Source organism: Pyrus communis, chromosome 2 (genome assembly GCF_041283825.1).
Source record: "Pyrus communis isolate YQ-2024b chromosome 2, ASM4128382v1, whole genome shotgun sequence".
Taxonomy (NCBI): Eukaryota; Viridiplantae; Streptophyta; class Magnoliopsida; order Rosales; family Rosaceae; genus Pyrus; species Pyrus communis.
Window position 1 is genome coordinate 7,019,463 of NC_142566.1, and position 21,660 is coordinate 7,041,122.

General features: G+C 38.7%; 2 protein-coding genes and 1 pseudogene across 3 annotated transcripts; 1 reads left to right on the forward strand and 2 right to left on the reverse strand.

Annotated features, from left to right (window-relative positions):
* Nucleotides 1–1,775: 1,775 nt before the first annotated feature.
* On the reverse strand, nt 1,776–4,098 carry ENA (DnaJ/Hsp40 cysteine-rich domain superfamily protein). 2 transcript variants are annotated; one of them, XR_015955313.1, is made up of 5 exons: nt 3,754–4,098; nt 3,077–3,173; nt 2,798–3,004; nt 2,211–2,265; nt 1,776–2,119 (listed from the first exon to the last, which is right to left on the reverse strand). XR_015955313.1 is itself a non-coding variant. In XM_068488893.2 (4 exons), exons 1-4 carry the CDS (start codon nt 3,904–3,906, stop codon nt 1,939–1,941), a joined length of 486 nt encoding a protein of 161 aa, XP_068344994.2. In that variant the 5' UTR covers nt 3,907–4,073; the 3' UTR covers nt 1,776–1,938. The 2 variants fall into 2 exon arrangements, 1 of the variants encoding a protein (XP_068344994.2); XM_068488893.2 differs by lacking the exon at nt 2,798–3,004 and having other exon boundaries at nt 3,754–4,073.
* On the forward strand, nt 3,426–10,142 carry LOC137748963 (26S proteasome regulatory subunit 8 homolog A-like; annotated as a pseudogene).
* A 9,011-nt stretch (nt 10,143–19,153) lies between these two features.
* LOC137725030 (uncharacterized) lies at nt 19,154–21,515 on the reverse strand. Its single transcript, XM_088683515.1, has 3 exons — nt 20,068–21,515; nt 19,868–19,986; nt 19,154–19,783 (listed from the first exon to the last, which is right to left on the reverse strand). The coding sequence occupies exons 1-3, from the start codon at nt 21,500–21,502 to the stop codon at nt 19,505–19,507; spliced, it is 1,833 nt and encodes a 610-aa protein (XP_088539641.1). The 5' UTR covers nt 21,503–21,515; the 3' UTR covers nt 19,154–19,504.
* Between the last annotated feature and the right edge of the window lie 145 nt (nt 21,516–21,660).

The following is a 21,660-nucleotide window of genomic DNA, read 5'->3' on the forward strand; positions in this document are numbered from 1 at the left end:
TTGAACTTAATTAAGAACGTGTCCAATATTGCAGCTAAGTAAGTATCCATCCTAGTTCCAAAGCCGATTAATGTAGAATCTTTCTTCATGCACACACGTACTTGCTTGTCATTTTCCATGCAAAAATTCTCGTTTTCATTCGCATGTACGTCCAAATAAGACAATTAATTGACTAATTATTAATCAAAATATAGGAAGCATTTACGACCATAATTATGGTGTATGCTCACCATATACTTAATTATCTGCATTATGTCATTTCACCTAACTGTAGTTAACTTTTACATTAGATGTTACATTTCAACTGAAAAAAAAAAACAAAAATTAACCAAAGTTAAATGAAAGAACATGTGACAGATAATTAGGGGTGGTGAGCAAAAATGCATTTTGCTATATTTAGCCGTATACTGTTTACAGCTCCGGTAAGCAATATCTATGCCGGCTTGTACGTGGCGGCTATCAGGGCAACTAGAAGAAAACAGAAAAAATGACAACACAAGGACATAACAATACAGGCTGATTATTTAGCTCCTCAAAAGGCAACACAGGCAAGCGTCCAGTTTCCGATTCCCCTTAAGACAAGCGTGGTTAGGGGTGGTTCGGTACGGAATACCATACCAAAACTAGTATCTCGAATTCCAAACAGAAATTTTTCGGGACGGGAATTTGAAGACCAATCCCAAACCAAATTTTTGGGAATCCCAAATTTTGGGAATCCCGAAATATTTTCGGGATTTTGGGACTAATCGGGAATCCCAAATTGAAATATGAAATTATGAATTGTTCTTCAAATATATAATTCAAGAACACATTCATGAACTAGGAATTGCATATCATTCACACTACCATTTAATTGAACACTGGCATGCTTGACTCTTTTTATCATAGTCAAAATTCAAATTAATTAAACTCTTTTTGCAATCTGTTGAGAGACAAAAGAATCAAGCCTTCTGAAATCATCAGCCATGGCAGCAGCAATAATAAAATCCACATGAATATCAAACAGAACATGAAAAATATGCAAGGTGTAGGGCATTCTAGGTTGCTGAGCATGAATTAGAAACTACTAGCATCAATTATAAAAGAATAATATATATGTATAAATATATATATATATAATAATTAATATTATATATTTTCGGTTTGGTATGGGATTCCTGAAATATCGAGAAGCCAATCCCGAATCCCATACCGAAATGTTGGAATTGGTTCGGGATAGCATCCCGAAAATTTCGGAAATTTCGGTTTAGGAAATTTTTGGTTTGGGATCGGAATATTTTTGGTTTGGTTCGGGATTTTCGGGAAATTTTTCCACCCCTAAGCGTGGTCGAGTTTCCTTTTCTTAACTACCAGAGTGTATCCAACGCAACGCTTCATTTTCCTCCAAACTCACTATTCCAACCTCACACTCACCCTGGCGCATCTGGATTTATGTTCCTGATGGTTCCTCGGAATTAGGCCTAACCGACACAAAACAATCAATACACTAAGGGCTCGTCTAAAAGTGCTTTTAAAATTACTAAACGCTCTTTTAGAGAAAATAATTTTGGATTCCAAAAAACACTTGGAAGTGTTTCCTAGACACCAGTTATACGCTTCTTTCATGAAGCACTTCAAGTGCTTTTCTTGTGTTTTTACTAAGAATTGATTACAAAAACATTTTCACTAAAAGAGTTTTTAGTCATTTTAAAGGCATCCCTAAGAAGCTTGAAGCTGTAGAAAGTTTTCTGTTTCCTCTGCGGGATTTGATTCGAGTTGGGCTGCATAAAACAATGTTTACACTAAGAAGCGCTTTTTCATCTGAATTGAATAACAATCTGATTGTGCATTACTGACAGCGGATACGTGATCAAAATTATTGATAGCATTCCTACTTTACCCAACCGAATTTTGGTACAACATCGATTCAGTCTGTCAAAACGTATATATATTAACTAGTTACCCTTCGTAGAAATCTGCAGCAGAACAGCGATCTTGCTTGCGTTGAGCCTCATTCTTAATGTCTCTGCTATGAGACGAATTCATCTTCATGAACTGAAATCCCATTATATACCGATACTCACCGGTCCCAAGGCAGCGGGAGCAGTAACCGAGACCACTTCCACCGCAAGTCCTGCACCTGCAAGAGTGGTTGAAGCAGTTTATGGAAGCACATTCAGAACTGGGTAGAACTTGCAGTTTACAATGTATATGAAGTCTTGAAACGTCACCATTTTGGCCATTCTCCTTTGGGGAGCATTTTCATGTCAATAAAATTTGTCCTTCCTAGAAGATAGAAGATAACAGATTATGAGAGACAGAGAAAAGCAAAAATAGTATATAACGATAGAATTTGCAAACAAACATAGGAATCCACACATCTAGCCAAACATTATAAATAGACGAAACAAACCTCCAAACGTAAATCTGTAACACAGCGAGAAAACTGGGGTAACAGGACTGGACTCGACAGACATCAGGATTTGACTCATTCATTTTTCAATATAAAATGAATTCAGTATCAGAAGACTTGGGTTAAAATAACGAGTCTCTGGACAAAGCGTATATTTGTTTACTGTATGTTGGCAACCTAAATTCAGAGGATGGTTAACAAATTCGTTAAATAAGAATGTTTATGCGGCTCACATATCAATTGAAGTTAGTTCATTGTCCCCTGATATATGAGATCTTATTAAGTAAAACCATAAGTACATTTTTTTAATTGCTACAGATGAATGAAATCTTAATGTAAAGAAAACAATCTTATTGTATTCAAGGCTTAAACAAAGGAAAGTCAAGAACTCAGCAATAAACTGACATCGATTTCTTGACTTCAGGATTGAAAACTTCAGTGGCATATGCTGACGGTAAAACTTTGGAATCTCAACCATTCTCTCAAAAACCGTCAGATTTCTGTGGGAAAATGATAGATCTAGAAACATCTCTTTAGTCACTTTTGACTGCACTTCCAGTATAACTTCAATATTTCTGGCAGACTGAACTATATTTGTTGTATGCCTTAGAACTATGGGAAAACAGGCAAACAATAAAAATTTAGAAAATAGTGTGCACATAAGATGGAAAGAAAGAGAGAGACCTCTTCCACAACAATCATGGCAATTGACCCTTCCACTCCCAGTGCAGACCTCACAAGGAGGATCCGGTTTCTTCCTTACTTCTCTGTGAACATTTGACTGCAACAAACAGCGCGTGATCCAAAAGTTAAACACACAAAGCATGAGAAACACATGCCACATATCCATCCCTTACACTTTAGCAAGAGCTAAACTCAATGTTTTGGAGATAATTGTGATACAATTTCTCGAAAAAACAAATGCCAATACAGGCACTTTAGTGTCTATGATTGGCAGAGTACAAATCACCACTATTTCAGCCCATGTTCCAGAATCCAATGACTTCCAAAACCATGGTTTTGGTTTAATGTCAGATAATATACAAATTATCCAACTTATGCTCAAAGATTCATCCAATAATCAAAATATTATTATAGAACTATCCAACTAAGATAATAATAATCAACAAAAATACAGACAAAACCCAGCAGAAATTCTGAAATTAATTTCAAAGCAAATATAATTTCACCCAACTAAAAATTTCAACTTTTGAAACAATCCCAATACAGAAAACCCCATTTGGGTTCTAGTGATTCAACATCTAAATATCAATTCTTGTCTTGGTTTACTTTTAATTGACCTCTCTTACTTAATTTCCACCATTTTCTCAGGAATCAAACAAGAGATATGAAGCACTTGCCTCTGCACGGACGACCCAAGAGGGCTTGGAGAGGGAGAGTCGGGGCCGCGGCTCTGGATTCCGCGGCGGAGGAAGAGGCGGAGGAGGAGCACCGTTTGATTTTGAGGCATCGAATCGGACGGCTGGTAGTGAGCTCAGGCTTCTGACTGCCATCTATCACTGCCTTTCGAATCGGAAAAGCGGCCGTGTGGATAGTTCTTTCATTGTTTTCTTTTTCGAGAAAATTGCACAAATCGCAACTTAAATTTTTTAAATTTTGGTTTATTTCCCACAAACTATTTTCTTACAAATAAAATTATCACTCAGAGTCTAACTCGTTGGACAATATTTAACTCCGTAAAACCGTCCACAACTTTGTTGAATTTGTTATGAATATTACTTGATGTGTGATCATCTAAATCTAGATAGATTTGGTTTCTAGATTACTTAATGTTTTAGTGATTCTTTTTGTATAGAATTGTATTTATTTGGAAGATAAGTTAATCTGCTTATGTTGGTTTGTTATAAATAAAGGCACTGGTATATGGAGAATTACACAATTCCTAAGTATCCTACAATATTTTCCACTCTATGTATTGCCGCACCTCTCACTCTCAGATTAAATAGGTCATAACACGTTATCAGCAGATTAAATAGGTAACACTTTATTAGTACGCTCCGACGTTGCACTACGAAATCTAATGAGGAATTTCTGATAAATACCGGTTCGCATTTTATGAGGAATTTCTAATACATACCAGTTCATGATATCATCATGGCAATCCAGGCACGATCTTAATTGTCGATATTTTCTTGGCCTAATTGCATGAACCTTCATCATAATACATGAAGTCAATTTTACGCTTTTCGAATTATAGATTCTGAATAAATTGCATTTGCATTATATCCTGAATATTGTCATATTTTTGTAAATTGATATTATGAGAAAAGAACAAAAAAAGCTTTTTCAGTAGAGCAATTCTACCCCTAAAGACTTTGCGCCAGCACCCAACGCATTTATCTACTCAAGTGAGCAGTAATAGACCTCAATGAATAGTAATAGGCCAAAGCATCTCCACCCCTAAAACAAAAAATAGTCTGGTCAATTTTATTAAAATATTATTATTTTTATTATAAAATAATAAAAATTAATTATTTTATTTTTAATTTTTTACTTTAAATTTTTTTTTTTTGGGAAAAAAAAGTGGACCATTGATCTGTAATTGGATGGTCCAGTTTAAAAGTGAAATTCAAAATTTTTTTACTGTTGGAAATCCAACAGTCTAGAATAACTAGCCGTTGGAAATCCAACGGCAGAAATTGGGCCACGTCGCCCACCTGGGGGAGATGTTAGTGCGCCTGAGATGCTGGGCCCCGTCTCTGATTTTGTTGTCTGCTACTCGCACACGTGCCATGCGTCACGTGCAACAACACAAATAACCTGGTCCCAAGGTCTGTCAAAAATGGGCTGGTTTGGAAACCAGCTTGGGCTAGGTGCCAGGCAAACATGCGGGTTGGAGTGAATTGACAGGGTACCAGCCTGGTTTTTTTACTGGGTGCTAGGCTATTCCACCTCTGGTGGAACTGCTCATAGGGTTTCAAACCCAACGAGCAGTGGCTAGAAGTCATGCCACCAAGCAACCCGAGCTGACCCTGTGACCCACCACTATGGAGCCTTGTTGTTCTAGACTCAAAACCAGACCCCACGACTTTATTTTTTGGCATCGCCACCACCATGCTTGCCTATAGCTGAGGTTTGCCGTGAGAGCCACTGTCCTTGATGACCCATAGTCATCACCGCATCGAATTGAACCATTAAGATTTACCAATTTTGATTTTGATTCCGGTTTTAAAGTAGAACTGGACATAATTGAACCGTATCCACCCTATACTCATCCAAAGGACAGAAAGGGAGAAAGGGGCAAGGGAGGGTTGTCGGTGGAGAATGAGGGAAACATTCCTTTTGTGATTTTCAGACATATCAAATTAATTATATTGTTGTCACACTGTCTAACATGGATGGGTCTCCTATAGAATGGTATAGCCGACATCTTTAAAAGAGTTTGCCAGTACCGTGGTCATTTTTTTTTATGCAAAGAAATTCATTAAAGCACGAAACCTCTAGTACAACCGTTTCTAATACAATTAAAATTAAAGACGGGAAGAGCAATATCAGGTAAACAGAAATCCCAAAAATGAGAATTCGAGAGGGAGAGACCAAGGTGAGCTAAGGTATCCGCAACAAAGTTTGCCTCCCTGAAAATGTGCTTCCAATCAATATGACTACAAAACCGAGCCAAGACATGAATATCATTGATGATAGAACTAACTCTCCAAGGAACTCCCCAATGACCCTGCACAACTTCAATGACGATCTTAAAGTCCCTTCCACTGATATTTTAGTGAAACCCTTGCACCTAGCACACTGGAGACCTGCAAACCCATCGCTTCTGCAACCGAAATAATAGTGCCATCAAGATTTAGAGCCCTCGCCCTAATCACTTGTGAGTTACTATTTCGGAGCACAAATGCAGCAACGACACGATTGTTTGAAACTGAGCCATCAAAATTGAGCTTAATCACATCGTGCTGGTCAAGAGGATGCCATTTAATAGAGGAAGAGATAGGCAAAGCCTCCTTGGGATCACACTTCCCATTAGCCCTGAGAAAAGGTAAACAAGCACTACCGGCGATAAAAACACAATGCATGGGAACCGGGGCACACTACTGTGGTCATTTTTGTATCAAATTAATATTTACTTTTATAAAATAAGGATTAATTACTCCAATTTTCACTGAACTTGTAACTGTGTTTCATTTTCATCTCTGATCCATGATTTTATTTTCCTATGTTCCTTATGCTCGCTCTCAAGTCTCAACTGATAGTTTGGTCAATTTCGTTAACTCATCCAATTTGATGTTAAGGAACCAAAACAAAGAATAAAATACAATTTCTAAAGATTGTATTAATGACTACTTAGTACTACGGTCTAATAGTATTTTTCTTCACTTGTAAGTGAGAGGTCTTAAGTTTGATTCTAGCCAAAAACGAATTTGAACCATATTATTGTTAACCCATTGTGAGGCTAAGCCCATCCCTCTTTTGTACAAAAAAAAAAAAAAAATTATGTTAATGACTTGGGGATGTGTGCTAAAATTTAGTCATTTGTACTAATAGAATTTAAGGGTTTGTTATGTTTGGCGCCAATTAAAATAAAAAACCGTTTGATGACTTGGGATATAAGTCAAGTCCCAATCGTTTAAGCGTGGCCTATTGGGAATTATACATACAAACTACGGAGGCATCCTATCGGCGTCGAGATCGAGCAGCCATAGCTGCGGAGGACAAAGGAGTAGTAGATGGTGTCAAATCGTACCTTTGCGAACAAATTGCAAGCGTCATACATCGAGGGACCGAAAAGCTTCCCCGTATCAGTCGCCTCTATGCTGAAGCCCACATGCTCAACAATCAAGGTTCCATTTCTTTTTCAAGATTCCATTTCTTTGTCCGAGTTCTGTTTCTAATTCGCACAATCGATTTCTCTCTAGGGTCAATTTACTGGTCTGATTCTTGCTCTATGATCTTGTTTATCGACTGTGGTTCGATCCTTGTACTGATTTATGAGAACGTAGATATTGTTACTGAAATTTGGTAGGGAAAACGTATATTAAAATCTGTTTTTGGTTAAATTATTCGAAAGCGTTTTGGGTTAACAGTTTGTTTCGACTTTCGAGCAAAACAATCACATACTTCATATGTACTTAAGAGAGCAAGAAACTTATATTGGTTCTATGCTTACCAACCACGTTGTTGGTCAATTCGCGTTTTTGCATGGTTGAAATGCATATGAAATTTGGGGATCTGGTGGTGGTCTTGGATTTTATCAAATATAGCTGATTGATGAGTTAAATTGTAAACTGAACAGTGAGATTTCTTAAGCAAGAACTCCAGCTGCAGGAGAAGCCTCCATCTTATGTTGGTGTGTTTATAAGATTAATCGAGAGGAACAAGGCTTTGGTTTTGGTAAGTAGTTGTACATTTTGTTCGTTGCAGATACTTCGGAAGTTATGCATACCAAATTCAGTACTTTTTTTATAGTACCGACTTCTGTTTCTTTTCAATTTCCAGGTTCGCCAAAGATGAAAATTTGTTGTTAATATTGATAGAAATATTGATGTCACAATGCTCAAACCATTAATGAGAGTTGCTCTCCACCCTGAGACCTACGCTCTTCACGTAATACTGCCAAGAAAAGTTGATCCTCTTGTCAACGTTATGAAAGTTGAAAATGTTCCTGATTCTACTTATGAAATGATTGGTGGTCTGGATAAGCAAATCTAAGAAATAAAAGAGGTTTTATTTTGCACAACCCTATTGTCCGAACTTATATTTAGTGGCTGGTTGATTTTTTTCTTGTTTAGCTTGGTTTCCGCGGTATTTCTTCTTCACATTCTTAGGCAATTCATATTGATCATCTTTCCAGGTCATTGAACTTCCACTTAAACATCCTGAATTGTTTAAGTGTCTTGGTATAGCAGAACCAAAGGTAGAACTATGTTGCCAAGTTATTTTTGTTCGTTCATTTGCTTAGTAGGCACCAACTGTTACGTTAGTGCCCTGAAACTCACTCTTTCATATATCAGGGCATCCTGCTTTATGGACCACCTGGTACTGGGAAAACAGTGGTGGCTCGGGCTGTGGCTCATCATACAGACTGTACTTTCATAAGGCTTTTTGGTTCCAAGTTAGTCCAAAAGTACATTGGGCAAGGTGCTATGATGGTTAAAGTACTTTTTCTCATGGCTAGGTTGGTTTTCATCTCATTTTATGAGGACTATTCTAGATAGCATGATTCCCTGTCTCAACATGTTGCATTTGCTATCTCCTTGTATATTTCCGTTGCTCCATTTCTCGAATTTTACATATGCTTAGGTTTGATGGTGAGACTCTAATTCGTGGAGGGAAAGTCTGAGCTAGAATAAGCTTTCGTGCAATTGTGATGTTGGGTATCAATGGTATTGAAATAGAGTCATACTACGGGATGGTCAAAGGCATGCATGTAAATTCGATGCCCTTGGGAACTAAATCTAGAAGAAATAAAGGAACAATAGCTTTTTGGAATGTCCGGGAACTTTTGAATGCAAGTTTTACGTTTAAATGCTGCAAAGATCTTGGTTGTGGATCACTCAATGATGCGACTTCTTTCTAGCCTGTGAAACGAAATGAAATGAAAATTAAATATGGGGGCATACATTTAAGTCTTCTAATCTAATTTCCTCTTATACTTCTGCTCCCCAGTTACTAACTTCATCCTTTAACTTTCTATTTTGTTCAGGCTGCATGCTCCATCTATCATTTTTATGGATGAAATTAATAGTATTGGATCTGCTCATACGGAATCTGGTAGTGGGAAAGGAGACAGTGAGCTGTAGCGGACTATGCTAGAGCTTTTCAACCAACTGGATGGATTTGAGGCAACAAATAGGGTAAAGGTACTTTAGAGAATGTGGATGCATTGATATCGAAACACTATAAGATTTGTAAACATTATCGTTTAATTGACCATCATCCTCTTCAAATTGCAACTCATACAGGTTTTAATGGCCACAAATCGTGTTGATATGCTGGATCCAGCGCTCCTCAGGCCAGGACGAATTGACAGTAAGGTTAAATTTCCAAATGCTAAAGAACAGGTACATGAAAGTCCAAATACTGGTGGGATTATTACTTTCAACAGGTTTGTTGATGCATTCATAATTCTAGTTTTAAGCTTGTTCTTTCAATTGATTATTTATATCTCGTCTATGGGTTTCAGTCATGCAGTATAACTTAATTATAGTTCTTAGATGAGAGAAAAGAAAAAGAAAATGTTAGAAATTTTATTTTAACATACAATACTCATTAATATATATATAACAAATTGCAGTCTCGGTTGGAAATCTTGGAACATACATGCATGGAAAATGAATTTAATGTGAGGCATTGATTTGAAGAAGGTTGTAGAGAAGATAAATGGTGCATCTAATGCGGAGCTGAAGGTAATGATTTTCTGTTTTTATTGTATCCCATGGATTTCTTAGGAAGTCAGGGTTTGTGTGCACATTTTAAAAAAGCATATGTTGTCCTTCTCCTTGATGCAGTCAGTCTGCACAGAAGCAGGGATGTTTGCTTTGAGGGAGATGAGGATTCATGTGACACAAGAAGATTTTGAGATGGCAGTTGCCAAGGTAATGAAGACGGAGACTAAGAACATGTCGTTGCGGAAGTTACGGAACTAATCATGTTATCATGTGTTCTTTAAGCCAATCTAAGCATGAATAAGATGATGTTTCAAAGGAAGCAGATGTATCTTAGAAGGATACAATGGAAGTTACACAAAACTATACCTGCAATTTGAAAGCCTGAATTCTGAAACGAACTGGATGTTAGAACATCCAATCTGTCTATAATTGAAGTTTTAAATTTGAGTTTCCGAGTTGAAGTGTTCCCAACATTTTCGAATCCAAATGTTTATTTTATATTTCAAATTTAAACCTATAACATGTTATAAATTTGGTTGAACAAGAATTAAAATAGAGAGGATTTCAGAATATGAGCGTTTGTGGCATGAAAAAAGTAAATGAAAGTGAATTCGTATATAAGCTAAGCTGTTGGGATATCCCAAATGGGTAAAAGATTACGATAAGTCAAGGGTTCGATTCCTAATTCAAACAGGAAAATTATACCTTGTAACGATTTCTGGTTAAGCAAAAAGATGGGTAATAATAGAAAAAATATGCTGAAATCCAACCAAGAAAACATTAGAAAGCGAACGGGTGTTAAAGTCGTTAGACTAGTTGGCGAGGGTAGTGTGCTCCCTTGAAGCCGCATTCATTCATATATATCATCAGAGTAGTAGGGTTTTTACAGTCAACATTCTTATCTCAATTGAGGAAAAAAACTAGGAACACAACCTAACATTGTACTAGTCTAATCCAAACCATACAGCACAGTTGCTTCATCCAAGACAAGAATACTGCTTTTCTTTAGTGAGGTTCTTCCAAGACAAACTAATTGTCTTTGCCCCACGCCACAGTTTTCACCATTTTCGACCACTGTTATAGCCATGTGTGTTATCAGTTTACTATACAAAAGAACTTGGATTTATAACTCCTTCCGGAACCAACAGAACTCCCGAGAAGGCGAAAACAAAGTTGGATAGCAGATTCTTTTCGTAGTACATGTGATCATATTTCAATACATTCAAGGGCGGAGTTATAAATTCTTTCGAAGGTCGGCTAGCTTTAAGATTGAATGTTCTTTTTTCTTAAGCTCATATATATATATATATATATATATATATATATTATGCAAATGAAGAACCAAGTATCATTTTGTAAACCATGCAAGTCTATAAAAAAGTGAAACAAAATAATTATATGAATAAGAGAGATAAAGCTAACTGAAAAATAATGCAAAGAATTTATCCCATCATCTTGGATAAATAGTGGGTTACAATTGGTAATACATAAAAATATATTGTAAACTTTCTATTTCTCATTAAATTATGTAATGCTAGTATACATCGTTTTATACAGTAGGGATACAAGAGTCCTATCTCATCTAAACAATTACATTTGAAGTTCAAATTACAATTCAAATATAAACTGATAAATAAGATAATAGGGAGAATTATCTCTAACTAACTGCCCTTACTAACATTCCCCCGCAAACTTGACTTCGGGGAGGAGAAAAAGTTTGAACACAACGTCTGAAAGCGTGCTTTGGAAAGCCCTTTTGTGAAAATGTCAGCCAACTGTGTGAGATGGAGGGCAGAAACTGAACTTGATGAGTTCCAGACGCAACACGTGTCCGAACGTATGAAATGATAATCCAAACCAATGTGCTTCGTGCGAGCGTGAAAAACTGGATTAGCTGCCATATATGAGCACTTAAGTTGTCACAGTGCATCAAAACTGGAGAACGAAGAGGCACTCAAAGCTCACGTAACAAGCTCATTATCCATATTGTATCTGCATATGCAAAAGCAAGAGCCTGATACTCTGCTTCGACACTTGAACGTGAAACTGTCTTTTGCTTTTTAGTGCACCAGGAAATCAAGTTACCTCCCAAAAATATGCAAAACCCAGTGGTAGACCGACGGGTGTCCGGACAACTTGCCCAATCGGCATCCGAATATGCAACAAGATGAAATGGTGAAATGGAAGGATTGAACCATAAACCCTTGCCTAGAGTGCCCTTGAGGCATCGTAATATATGTTTCACAGCCTTCATATGCTCAGTAGTAGGCGAACCCATGAACTGAGAGACAGATTGCACTGCATACGAAATATTCGGCCGAGTGAGCGTTAGGTATTGAAGGGCTCCTACGAGTTGACGATAGAGGGAAGCATCAGGGAGTGGAAAACTTGAATGAACAGAGAGCTACGGTTTGGCAGTCACAAGAGTGGAGCATGGTTTACATTCAAGGAGATTGCTCCGCTTCAAAATCTCCAAAGTGTATTTGTTTTGGGTTAAACAAACGCCAGTAGACAAATATAATACTTCAATACCTAAGAAGTAATATAACTTGCCCAAGTCTTTAAGTTCAAACTCAAGACCCAACGTCGTTATAAAAGATTTAATCAAACTAGGAGAATTATGTTGGTATTTTACAGTTTACTAACTCAATACCAAAATATGTGGGTGATAAGTTTACAAACTCTATCACACCTCTTTCACTTTGCACTCTCAAATAAAATTGGACAAAGAAAGAAATAGAGAAAGGAGGGAAGCAACAAGCTTTGGCAAAACACTTGGACTTTGATATATGAAAAGGTTTACAAACTGTTGGAATAAGAAAGCTTACAAGCTTCTTCACAATTGGAAGTGGGATTCGAATGGGATGATTTACAATGCTTGAGAGCTTGGGTATTTATAGCAAACCAAATGATTAAACTAAGATTATTTATTACCACACAAAACACATTAATTGCACCTAATAATTTTTATTCAACCATACCTAACATTGCCTAACTTTCCATGCCTAACTTTGACATTGATTTTCAACAATAGCAACCTTGTTTTGATTTGAATTTCCAACACACCTCCTCAAATCAAAACGCCTTCATTCCTAGCATTTCACGCAGTAGCCGGAATGTTTCAATTGGCAATGGCTTTGTGAAGATGTCTGCCACTTGTTCCTTGGTGTGACAGTAGACAAGTTCAATTGTCTTTTGCTTCACATGGTCCCTTAGAAAATGGAACCTGGTATCAATGTGCTTGCTCCTTCCATGTTGAACAGGATTCTTTGCAAGTTTGATTGCAGACACGTTATCTACGTGAATCACAGTCGATTCCACTTGTGGATGACACACTGACTTCAACAGATTTCTTAACCAAATTGCCTCACACACGGTTGAGGCTACAGCAACATACTCGGCTTCACATGATGACAAAGCAACAATTGATTGCTTCTTTGAAGTCCATGAGAAAGCTGTTGATCCTAGAAAAAACACATAGCCAGTTGTGATTTTCCTTTCATCTTGGTCACCTCCCCAATCACTATCTGAATAACCAAATAATTTTGCATCTTCACCAAAATTATAAAATAGACCATAGTTTAGAGTACCTCTTATGTACCTCAAAATTCTCTTGGCGGCCAGCCAATGAGACTCCCTTGGTGTTTCCATGTATCGACTCACGAGTCCAACACCATAAACTATATCAGGTCTTGTGATTGTAAGGTACCTTAGGCTTCCAACGAGGCTTTTGTACACTGTTGAGTTTACAAACTCACCCTCTCCTCCTTTGGACAGCTTCAATCCAGTTGCGACTGGGGTATTGACAGTGTTGCACTTGTCCATATTGAACTTCTTCAATATGTCTCTCATGTACCTTTGTTGAGAGATGTAGATACCATCACTTTCTTGCTTCACTTCTATGCCAAGAAAGTATGACATTAATCCATTGTCAGTCATCTCGAATTCACTGAACATGGATTGCTTGAACTCATGGAACATTGCCTCATTGTTTCCTGTAAACAATAAATCATCTACATAGAGACAAATAATTAAGAACTCCCCTTTTTCACCATTCTTCATGTAAACTGAATGCTCGTATGGACATTTCTGAAATCCATTTTGGTGAAGGTAGTTGTCGATCCTTGAGTTCCAAGCTCGTGGTGCTTGCTTGAGGCCGTACAAAGCCTTCTTCAAACGATACACCTTATCTTCTTCTCCTTGTACTTGGAAGCCTTCCGGTTGTTCCACGTACACTTCTTCCTCAAGTACTCCATTAAGGAAGGCTGACTTGACATCTAGTTGATAAATTTTCCATTTATGATGTGCGGCAAGAGAGATTAGCAATCTTACCGTGTCAAGTCTCGCAACTGGAGCATAGACTTCATCATAGTCCACTCCATACTTCTGTTTGTAGCCCTTTGCTACAAGCCTTGATTTGTATCGATCCACACTCCCATCTGCAGTGCGTTTGATCTTGTAAACCCACTTGACACCAATAGCCTTCTGATTTGGTGGGAGCTTTGTCAGCTCCCAAGTGTCATTCTTCTCGATGGCATGGATCTCTTCTTCCATGGCTTTCTTCCAACAATCTTCTTCCACGGCTTCATTGAATGAGAAAGGCTCGTGGTCTGCATACAAGCAGAAAAGGTTGGTTTCTTCTTCTTCTTCTTGTCCATAAATCTCTGTGAGACTCCTTAACCTCACTGGAGTTGAGGAGCTGCTTTCCTCACTAGATGTAGGACCACTCCTTGCAATTCTGTGCACTGGAGTTGTTGTGATTGTTTGAGCAGGCTGTTGCTCAATCGGTGGTACAACTTCTGGTTCTTCAAAATCAGTGGAGACGATCTTCTCTTTACTGACTTCTTTGTTGTTCCACGTCCATGTCTCTTCCTCACTGAAGATGACATCTCTACTAACCACTAGTTTGCCAGTTAGTGGGTTGTAGAGCTTGTATGCCTTGGACTCTTCACTATAGCCCACAAACACACACTTCTCACCTCTATCATCAAGTTTCCTCCTCTTGGCTTCTGGAACTTGAGCATATGCAACACACCCAAAAATTCTTAGGTGTGTAACATTCGGCTTGTATCCACTCCAAGCCTCTTGTGGTGTCATCTTCTTGACACTCTTTGTTGGACATCGATTCAACAAATAAATCGAACAAGCTACAGCTTCTGCCCATAACTCTTTTGGCAAATTCTTCTCCTTAAGCATGAACCTTGTCATGTCAAGGATGGTTCGATTCTTTCTTTCGGCTATCCCATTTTGCTGTGGGGTATAGGCAGCAGTAAGTTGATGCCTAATTCCTTGCTCCTTGCAGTATGCTTGGAAAGCATTGGAGGTGTACTCTCCACCTCTGTCTGATCTCACAGCCACAAGCTTGTGGTTACTTTCTGCCTCTGTGAGTGCCTTGAACTCCTTGAAATTTTTTAGGGCAGCTGACTTCTCCTTGAGAAAATAGACCCAAGTCTTTCTACTGAAATCATCAATGAAGGTAATAAAATACCTATTACCTCCATAAGACATGGGATCCAATGGACCACATATATCTGTGTGCACCAACTGCAGTGGTGCCTTTGCTCTCCATGTATCACCAACAGGGAACGATAGTCGTGCTTGCTTGCCAAGCACACAACCTTCACATACTTGGCGTGTGGCTTCAATCTGGGGTAGACCACGAACCATTCCTCCACTTGACAGCAACTTTAGGCCATTGAAATTAAGATGGCCAAATCGAAGATGCCATTTCCATGACTCATCTTCCATTACACCGATGTTGCAGCTTCCAATCTTTGTGTTCAAATTCAACGGAAACATCCGGTTCTTTGACATTCGAACACGTGCAATAAGCTTTCTCCTTACATTCCTGAGAGTGAGAAGCATGTTCTCCATATGTATAATGTACCCTTTCTGGAACAGTTGACCAATGCTCAGAATGTTGCTCTTCATACCTGGTATGTAGTAGGTATCGGAGATGTATTCTTCTCTTTCATCCTTCTGGATGATCTTGATCTTCCCTTTGCCTTCAACTGGCAACTTTGAGGAGTCACCAAGACTTACAGATCCATAGGCCCCTTTTTTGAGTTCGGCAAAAAACTCCTTCTTTCCACACATGTGATTGCTTGCACCAGAGTCCAAATACCAAACATCTTGTTGGCTACTGGAATCATGGTGTGCTAGTAAGACTGTAAGTTCTTCATCAGTATTTCCACTTGATTCTGCCATGTTGACATGCTCACCATTTTTATGTGAACATTCATTGGCATAATGTCCATATTGCTTACAGTTGTGACACTGGATATGCGCCTTTCCTCGAGTAGATCTCCACTCCTGAGACTGACCTTGATTTTGTGCATAGCCTCGACCTCTTCCTCGGGCTCGTCCTCGGCTACGGTTGGATGAGCTCCCACGACGTGAGTTCCACTGCCCACGACCTTTATTTGGTTTGTCAATATTCAACTTTGACTCCAAAGCTTGCTCTAGCGTTGTGGGGCTTGCATTCTTCTGAATGCGTTGCTCGTGAACTAGGAGGGATCCTAGTAGCTCTTCTGCGCTCATCACCTCCAAATCCTTGGATTCCTCAATGGCAGTCACCACATGCTCAAACTTAGATGTGAGTGACCGGAGTATCTTCTCCACAACTCGTACTTCATCGAGTCTCTCGCCATTTCTCCTCATCTGATTTACTATCACAATGAGCCTTGAGTGATAGTCGGAGATGCTCTCCCCTTCATTCATATGAGCAGTTTCAAAATCTGCTCGAAGTGATTGTAACCTCACTTTCTTGACTCGATCTACTCCTTTGTAGATTGTACTGAGTGTATCCCATACTTGCTTGCTCGTTGTTGCTTCTGCAACCTTCTCGAACGTTGAATCTTCCAAACCCTGGTATAGAAGATACAGCGCCTTTTGGTCCTTCTTTCGTAAGTCCTTGAGAGTGTTCCTTTGATCCGCAGTATATACGGCTTCTTGCTCGGCAGTGGGTACAACATACCCACTACTGACAACTTCCCATAGCTCCTGTGATCCAAACAATGCTTTGAATTGGATGCACCATCTTTCATAATTTTCTTTCTTCAATGTGGGAACTTGGAGTTGCACTAAGTTGGACGCCATAACTGCTGCACCTGCCAGAGTGGTATTCTGGCTCTGATACCAATTGTTGGTATTTTACAGTTTACTAACTCAATACCAAAATATGTGGGTGATAAGTTTACAAACTCTATCACACCTCTTTCACTTTGCACTCTCAAATAAAATTGGACAAAGAAAGAAATAGAGAAAGGAGGGAAGCAACAAGTTTTGGCAAAACACTTGGACTTTGATATATGAAAAGGTTTACAAACTGTTGGAATAAGAAAGCTTACAAGCTTCTTCACAATTGGAAGTGGGATTCGAATGGGATGATTTACAATGCTTGAGAGCTTGGGTATTTATAGCAAACCAAATGATTAAACTAAGATTATTTATTACCACACAAAACACATTAATTGCACCTAATAATTTTTATTCAACCATACCTAACATTGCCTAACTTTCCATGCCTAACTTTGACATTGATTTTCAACAATAGCAACCTTGTTTTGATTTGAATTTCCAACAAATTATACGTGAGCACAATATCATCAACGTAGAGAAGAAGCACAAGAATTATAGAACCCCGATGAAATGTGAATATTGAATTGTCGGATCGACTTTGGAGAAACCCGGATTGAATCAAGAAGGAGCTAAGACATTGAAACCAAGCACGTGGGGCTTGCTTAAGTCCATATATTGCCTTTTGAAGCTTACAGACATTATGAGGACGATTTAGATCGACAAAACCAGGCGGTTGAGTCATGTAAACTTCCTCCATTAGCGAACCGTGAAGAAAAGCATTCTTCACATCAAGTTGGTGAAGAGGCCGCCCAAGAGATACGACAAGACTAAGAACAATACGAATCATCGTCGATTTTACCACGGGACTAAAAGTCTCGGAAAAATCAACACCAGTTTGTTGATGGAAACCCTTGGCAACGACGTGCCTTATGGCGCTCAATCGAACCATCGGAATTGTGCTTTAACTTGAATACCCATTTACAACCAATGGTGTTGGCATAAGGTACAGGAGGAACAAGGGACCACGTCCACAGACGGAGCTGCATAAGGCCCTGGGGAGGCATCCGCCCCCACTCAGTTTTTTGGGTAAGAGGAAAAAAATGTAATATGACAATTAAAAGTTTGAGTTTGGTTCCAAACGTTCCACGCTTCCTAACCTAAACCAAACTCAATTGAGAGAGAGGGGGGTGGTGGTGGGGTGTGGGTTTCATACATACATTGAATTCAAATGATCAAGTATCATAAGATTCAACTAATCAAGTATCACAATGACACAACAATTTCACTCCCCAATGTATTTATATGAATTTACTTCATCCATTCGTTAAGGGCATTACAATTTAGAATTTAGCTTTCTAATTTAGAGATTTTTTATTGTACCTTGTTCTCAACAACCTAAAACCCATTATTTTACTTGGTTGTGCTAGGATGCCCCCATTTAAAAAAATCTCTAGCTCCGTCCCTGACCATGTCTGTTGTTTAAGTAGGGCGTAAAAGTTATCGACCATGGCTTGCCGCCACGAGGGAGAGCGGGATGCTGGACTGTAACAAGAAGGTTCAGAATACTCCTCTACCAGAGCCGTAAAAGCTTGAGGAAGGGGGTGGTGAGAGGCAAAATACGACCTGACTTTGGGTTTAAATCTCCCAGATTTGGACCGAGTTTATGGGCCAATAGATAAGGCCAAAACCGATTTAGACGGTAGTGGTTTGGTGGAAGGCAAAGCGGGCTGCACATTACGAAGTATATCACGGAATGATCAACGACCAATGGAGCACCAAGAGAAGCATCTTGTTCAGTACCAAGCCATACCGCAGCTGATGAAGGCAGAGCATCTGAGATGTAGGTGGTGGGGGCAATGAGAAAGCTCCTGATAACAAAAAAGGCGTCATATGCACCACAGGAACAAAAACAAATTCTGAGGGTTCCACACACTGAGTGATAGCAAGAGAATCATAGGGAAATACTTCCTAATTAAAAACAACATGGCTAGATAAATAAACTCTCCCACTAGCAGGAATTAAACGGCGATATCCCTTGTATTGCTCAATGTATTAAAAGCGTGAGGCGTGGGCGAGGCGTCCGAGGTGAAGCCTAGCCTAGGCGTGAGGCGTGAGGCGAAGCCTTACAGGATTTAATTTTTTTTTATATATATGTTTTATATATTATACATATAATTGTATAAAAAATAATACTATGTAAAATAAACATCCATTCTCAATTTTTCATTCAAATCCATAGTCATTCAAAAGATAATATCATTCAAATTCATCATTCAAAGGTAATATCACCCAAATTCATCATTCAAAAGGTAATACAAACAAAGAAAACAATCATTCATCCAAATCATCTTCATATAAATCAAAATACAAACAAAGATATAAATCATTCATCTAAATCCTCTTCATCTAAATAAAAGGCAACATCATCCTCTTCATTGCCAACTCTAGATGAACTTGTCGGGTATCTCATCATTTCATCAAAAGAATCTTCTGAATCATATTCCACATTTCTTCTAGTTCTACTTGAGGATTCTTCATTACCCTGTTTTCTTTTGTATGTAATAGGACCCCGAGGTTGAGTAGGCTCACGAGGAGAAGGAGGAGGAGTAGGTTCACGAGGAGGAGGAGTAGGCTCACGAGGAGGAGGAGGAGGAGAAGACTCTCTAGGCTCTCAAATGTATGAGCCACCTTCATAAACCGGGGTTGGCACATTCCTTACGGCCTCAACATTATACAATAACTCATCCTCAAGCCATGTAGGATCTTCGGGAAGAACGGGATCTTCTATCTCTGTTATCCATTCATCATCGGAGGCAATTTCTTCCACAACAATAGGATCATACTTCTCCATCCTTTTCTTACTTCTTTGTTGTAAAGCCAAATTGTACTTGACATAGGCTAAAGCATTAAGCCTTTTGTGTTCAAGCCTATTCCTTCGTTTTGTATGAATCTACAAATAAATCAATTCTATTATTCAAGTCTAAACATTTTAAGCAAAAATGACACTTAAGATACTAATAATATATTTACTTACCATTGAAAATGTGCTCCAATTCCTCTCACATCCCGATGCACTACAAGTAAGGCTTAGAACTCGGATAGCAAATTTCGTTAACTCGGGTGTTTTATGCCCAAAGCGCTCCCACCAAGCCGCTAAAAAAACAATATTAATAAGGTAAATAATTTAAAGGTTAATGATAAAAAGATATTAACAATTAACTAATTAAATCTTACTTGGTGTTCGCTTTTTCCTAGTTTGTATAGCCATAGAATCCGCAAATGGACCACGCTTATTAGTAAATAAATCCAATTGAACATCGGCCTCTTCACGTTCTTTCCCTTTCCCAAGCATCCTATCCATGCAAGCAAACAACCCATTTCGCACTTCATCAGTATCTGAGAAATTATCCTCATATCGAAATTGTGGGTTTAAGTAATAGCCCGCCGCATGTAGTGGTTGATGAGGTTGATCGTCCCATCTACGATCTATCTTTCTCCAAATAGGCATATATTTTTTCTCCACTTTGTTAAGATTGCTTGCAATTTTCTCTTTTGCGGCATCCATCAACTCATATATAAAACCCATGGGGGGTCTCTCCTCCGAATCAACCTTTCTCAAAACACAAACAAGAGGAAGAACGCCCTTAATGCAAAAGGAAACTCGACCCCAAAACTCACGATCATATAACACATGATGCTTAGCCAACTTTGCTTCACGGGATTTTGCATAGGTACTTTCCGACCATTCTTGAGAGGTAAACAAAGCAACAAGATTTTCCTTTTGCTTTTGTAAGCTTTGTAGTGTAAGGAAAGAAGTGGCAAACCTAGTGACCGCCGGACGAAGAATTTCCGAATTGTTAGTGTACTTTCTCATCAAAGCTAGTACCCATTGATGCCCATATAGATACTTTGAAATACACCTAGCACGTTTGAGTGTGTCATCATACCATGCCATCTTAGAAATATCTTCTAGCATCAAATCAATGCAATGAGCCGCACATGGAGTCCACCACACCTTCTCTTTCCTCTCCATAAGTTTTGCCCTGACATTCTTGTAGTTCGAAGCATTGTCAGATATAACTTGAACCACATTCTCCTCCCCAATTTCTTGAATAACGTCATCCAAATAGCCATACAACAAATCTCCATTCTTAATAGAGGCCGATGCATCAACCGATTTCAAGAACCAAGTACCTTGAGGGCTATTGACAAGAAAGTTGATTAAACATCTACTTTTGCCATCCGACCATCCATCCGACATAATAGTGCATCCATATCTCTTCCAAGCCTTTTGATGTTCTTTCATCATACTTTGTACATCATCAACTTCTTCTTTGAGCATCCAAGTTCTATATTCATGGCTTGTAGGAGCATCAAAGCCGGGACCAAAATTGGACACCAATTTCATTGCATTAACATAATATTCATTGTTTGCCGCATTAAATGGAATGGCACTAGTGTAGAACCATCGGGCCAATGCTCGGGATGCTTGTCTTCTTTCCTCTTTTTTGAATGGTGTATTCAACGTGGTTTGACGAGCTTCCGATGTAACATACCTATCAAGTGGTCCCCTTGACCTAGGTGGTAGAAAAGAACTGATTTGTTGTGAATGTGTGGCACTCGCACTCCCACTCCCACTACTTACATATGTTGTCCTTGTTGTGCCCATATCGACACTTGCACTTTCTTCTTCACCATCACGAGGTCCACGACACAACTCATGACTAGCGTTCCTCTTTTCTTTAGTTCCCATAACATTAGCAAAACATTCTTCCTTCACATTGGGTGGGACTTTTTTACAACTTATCATTCCTCCCGAACTTACAC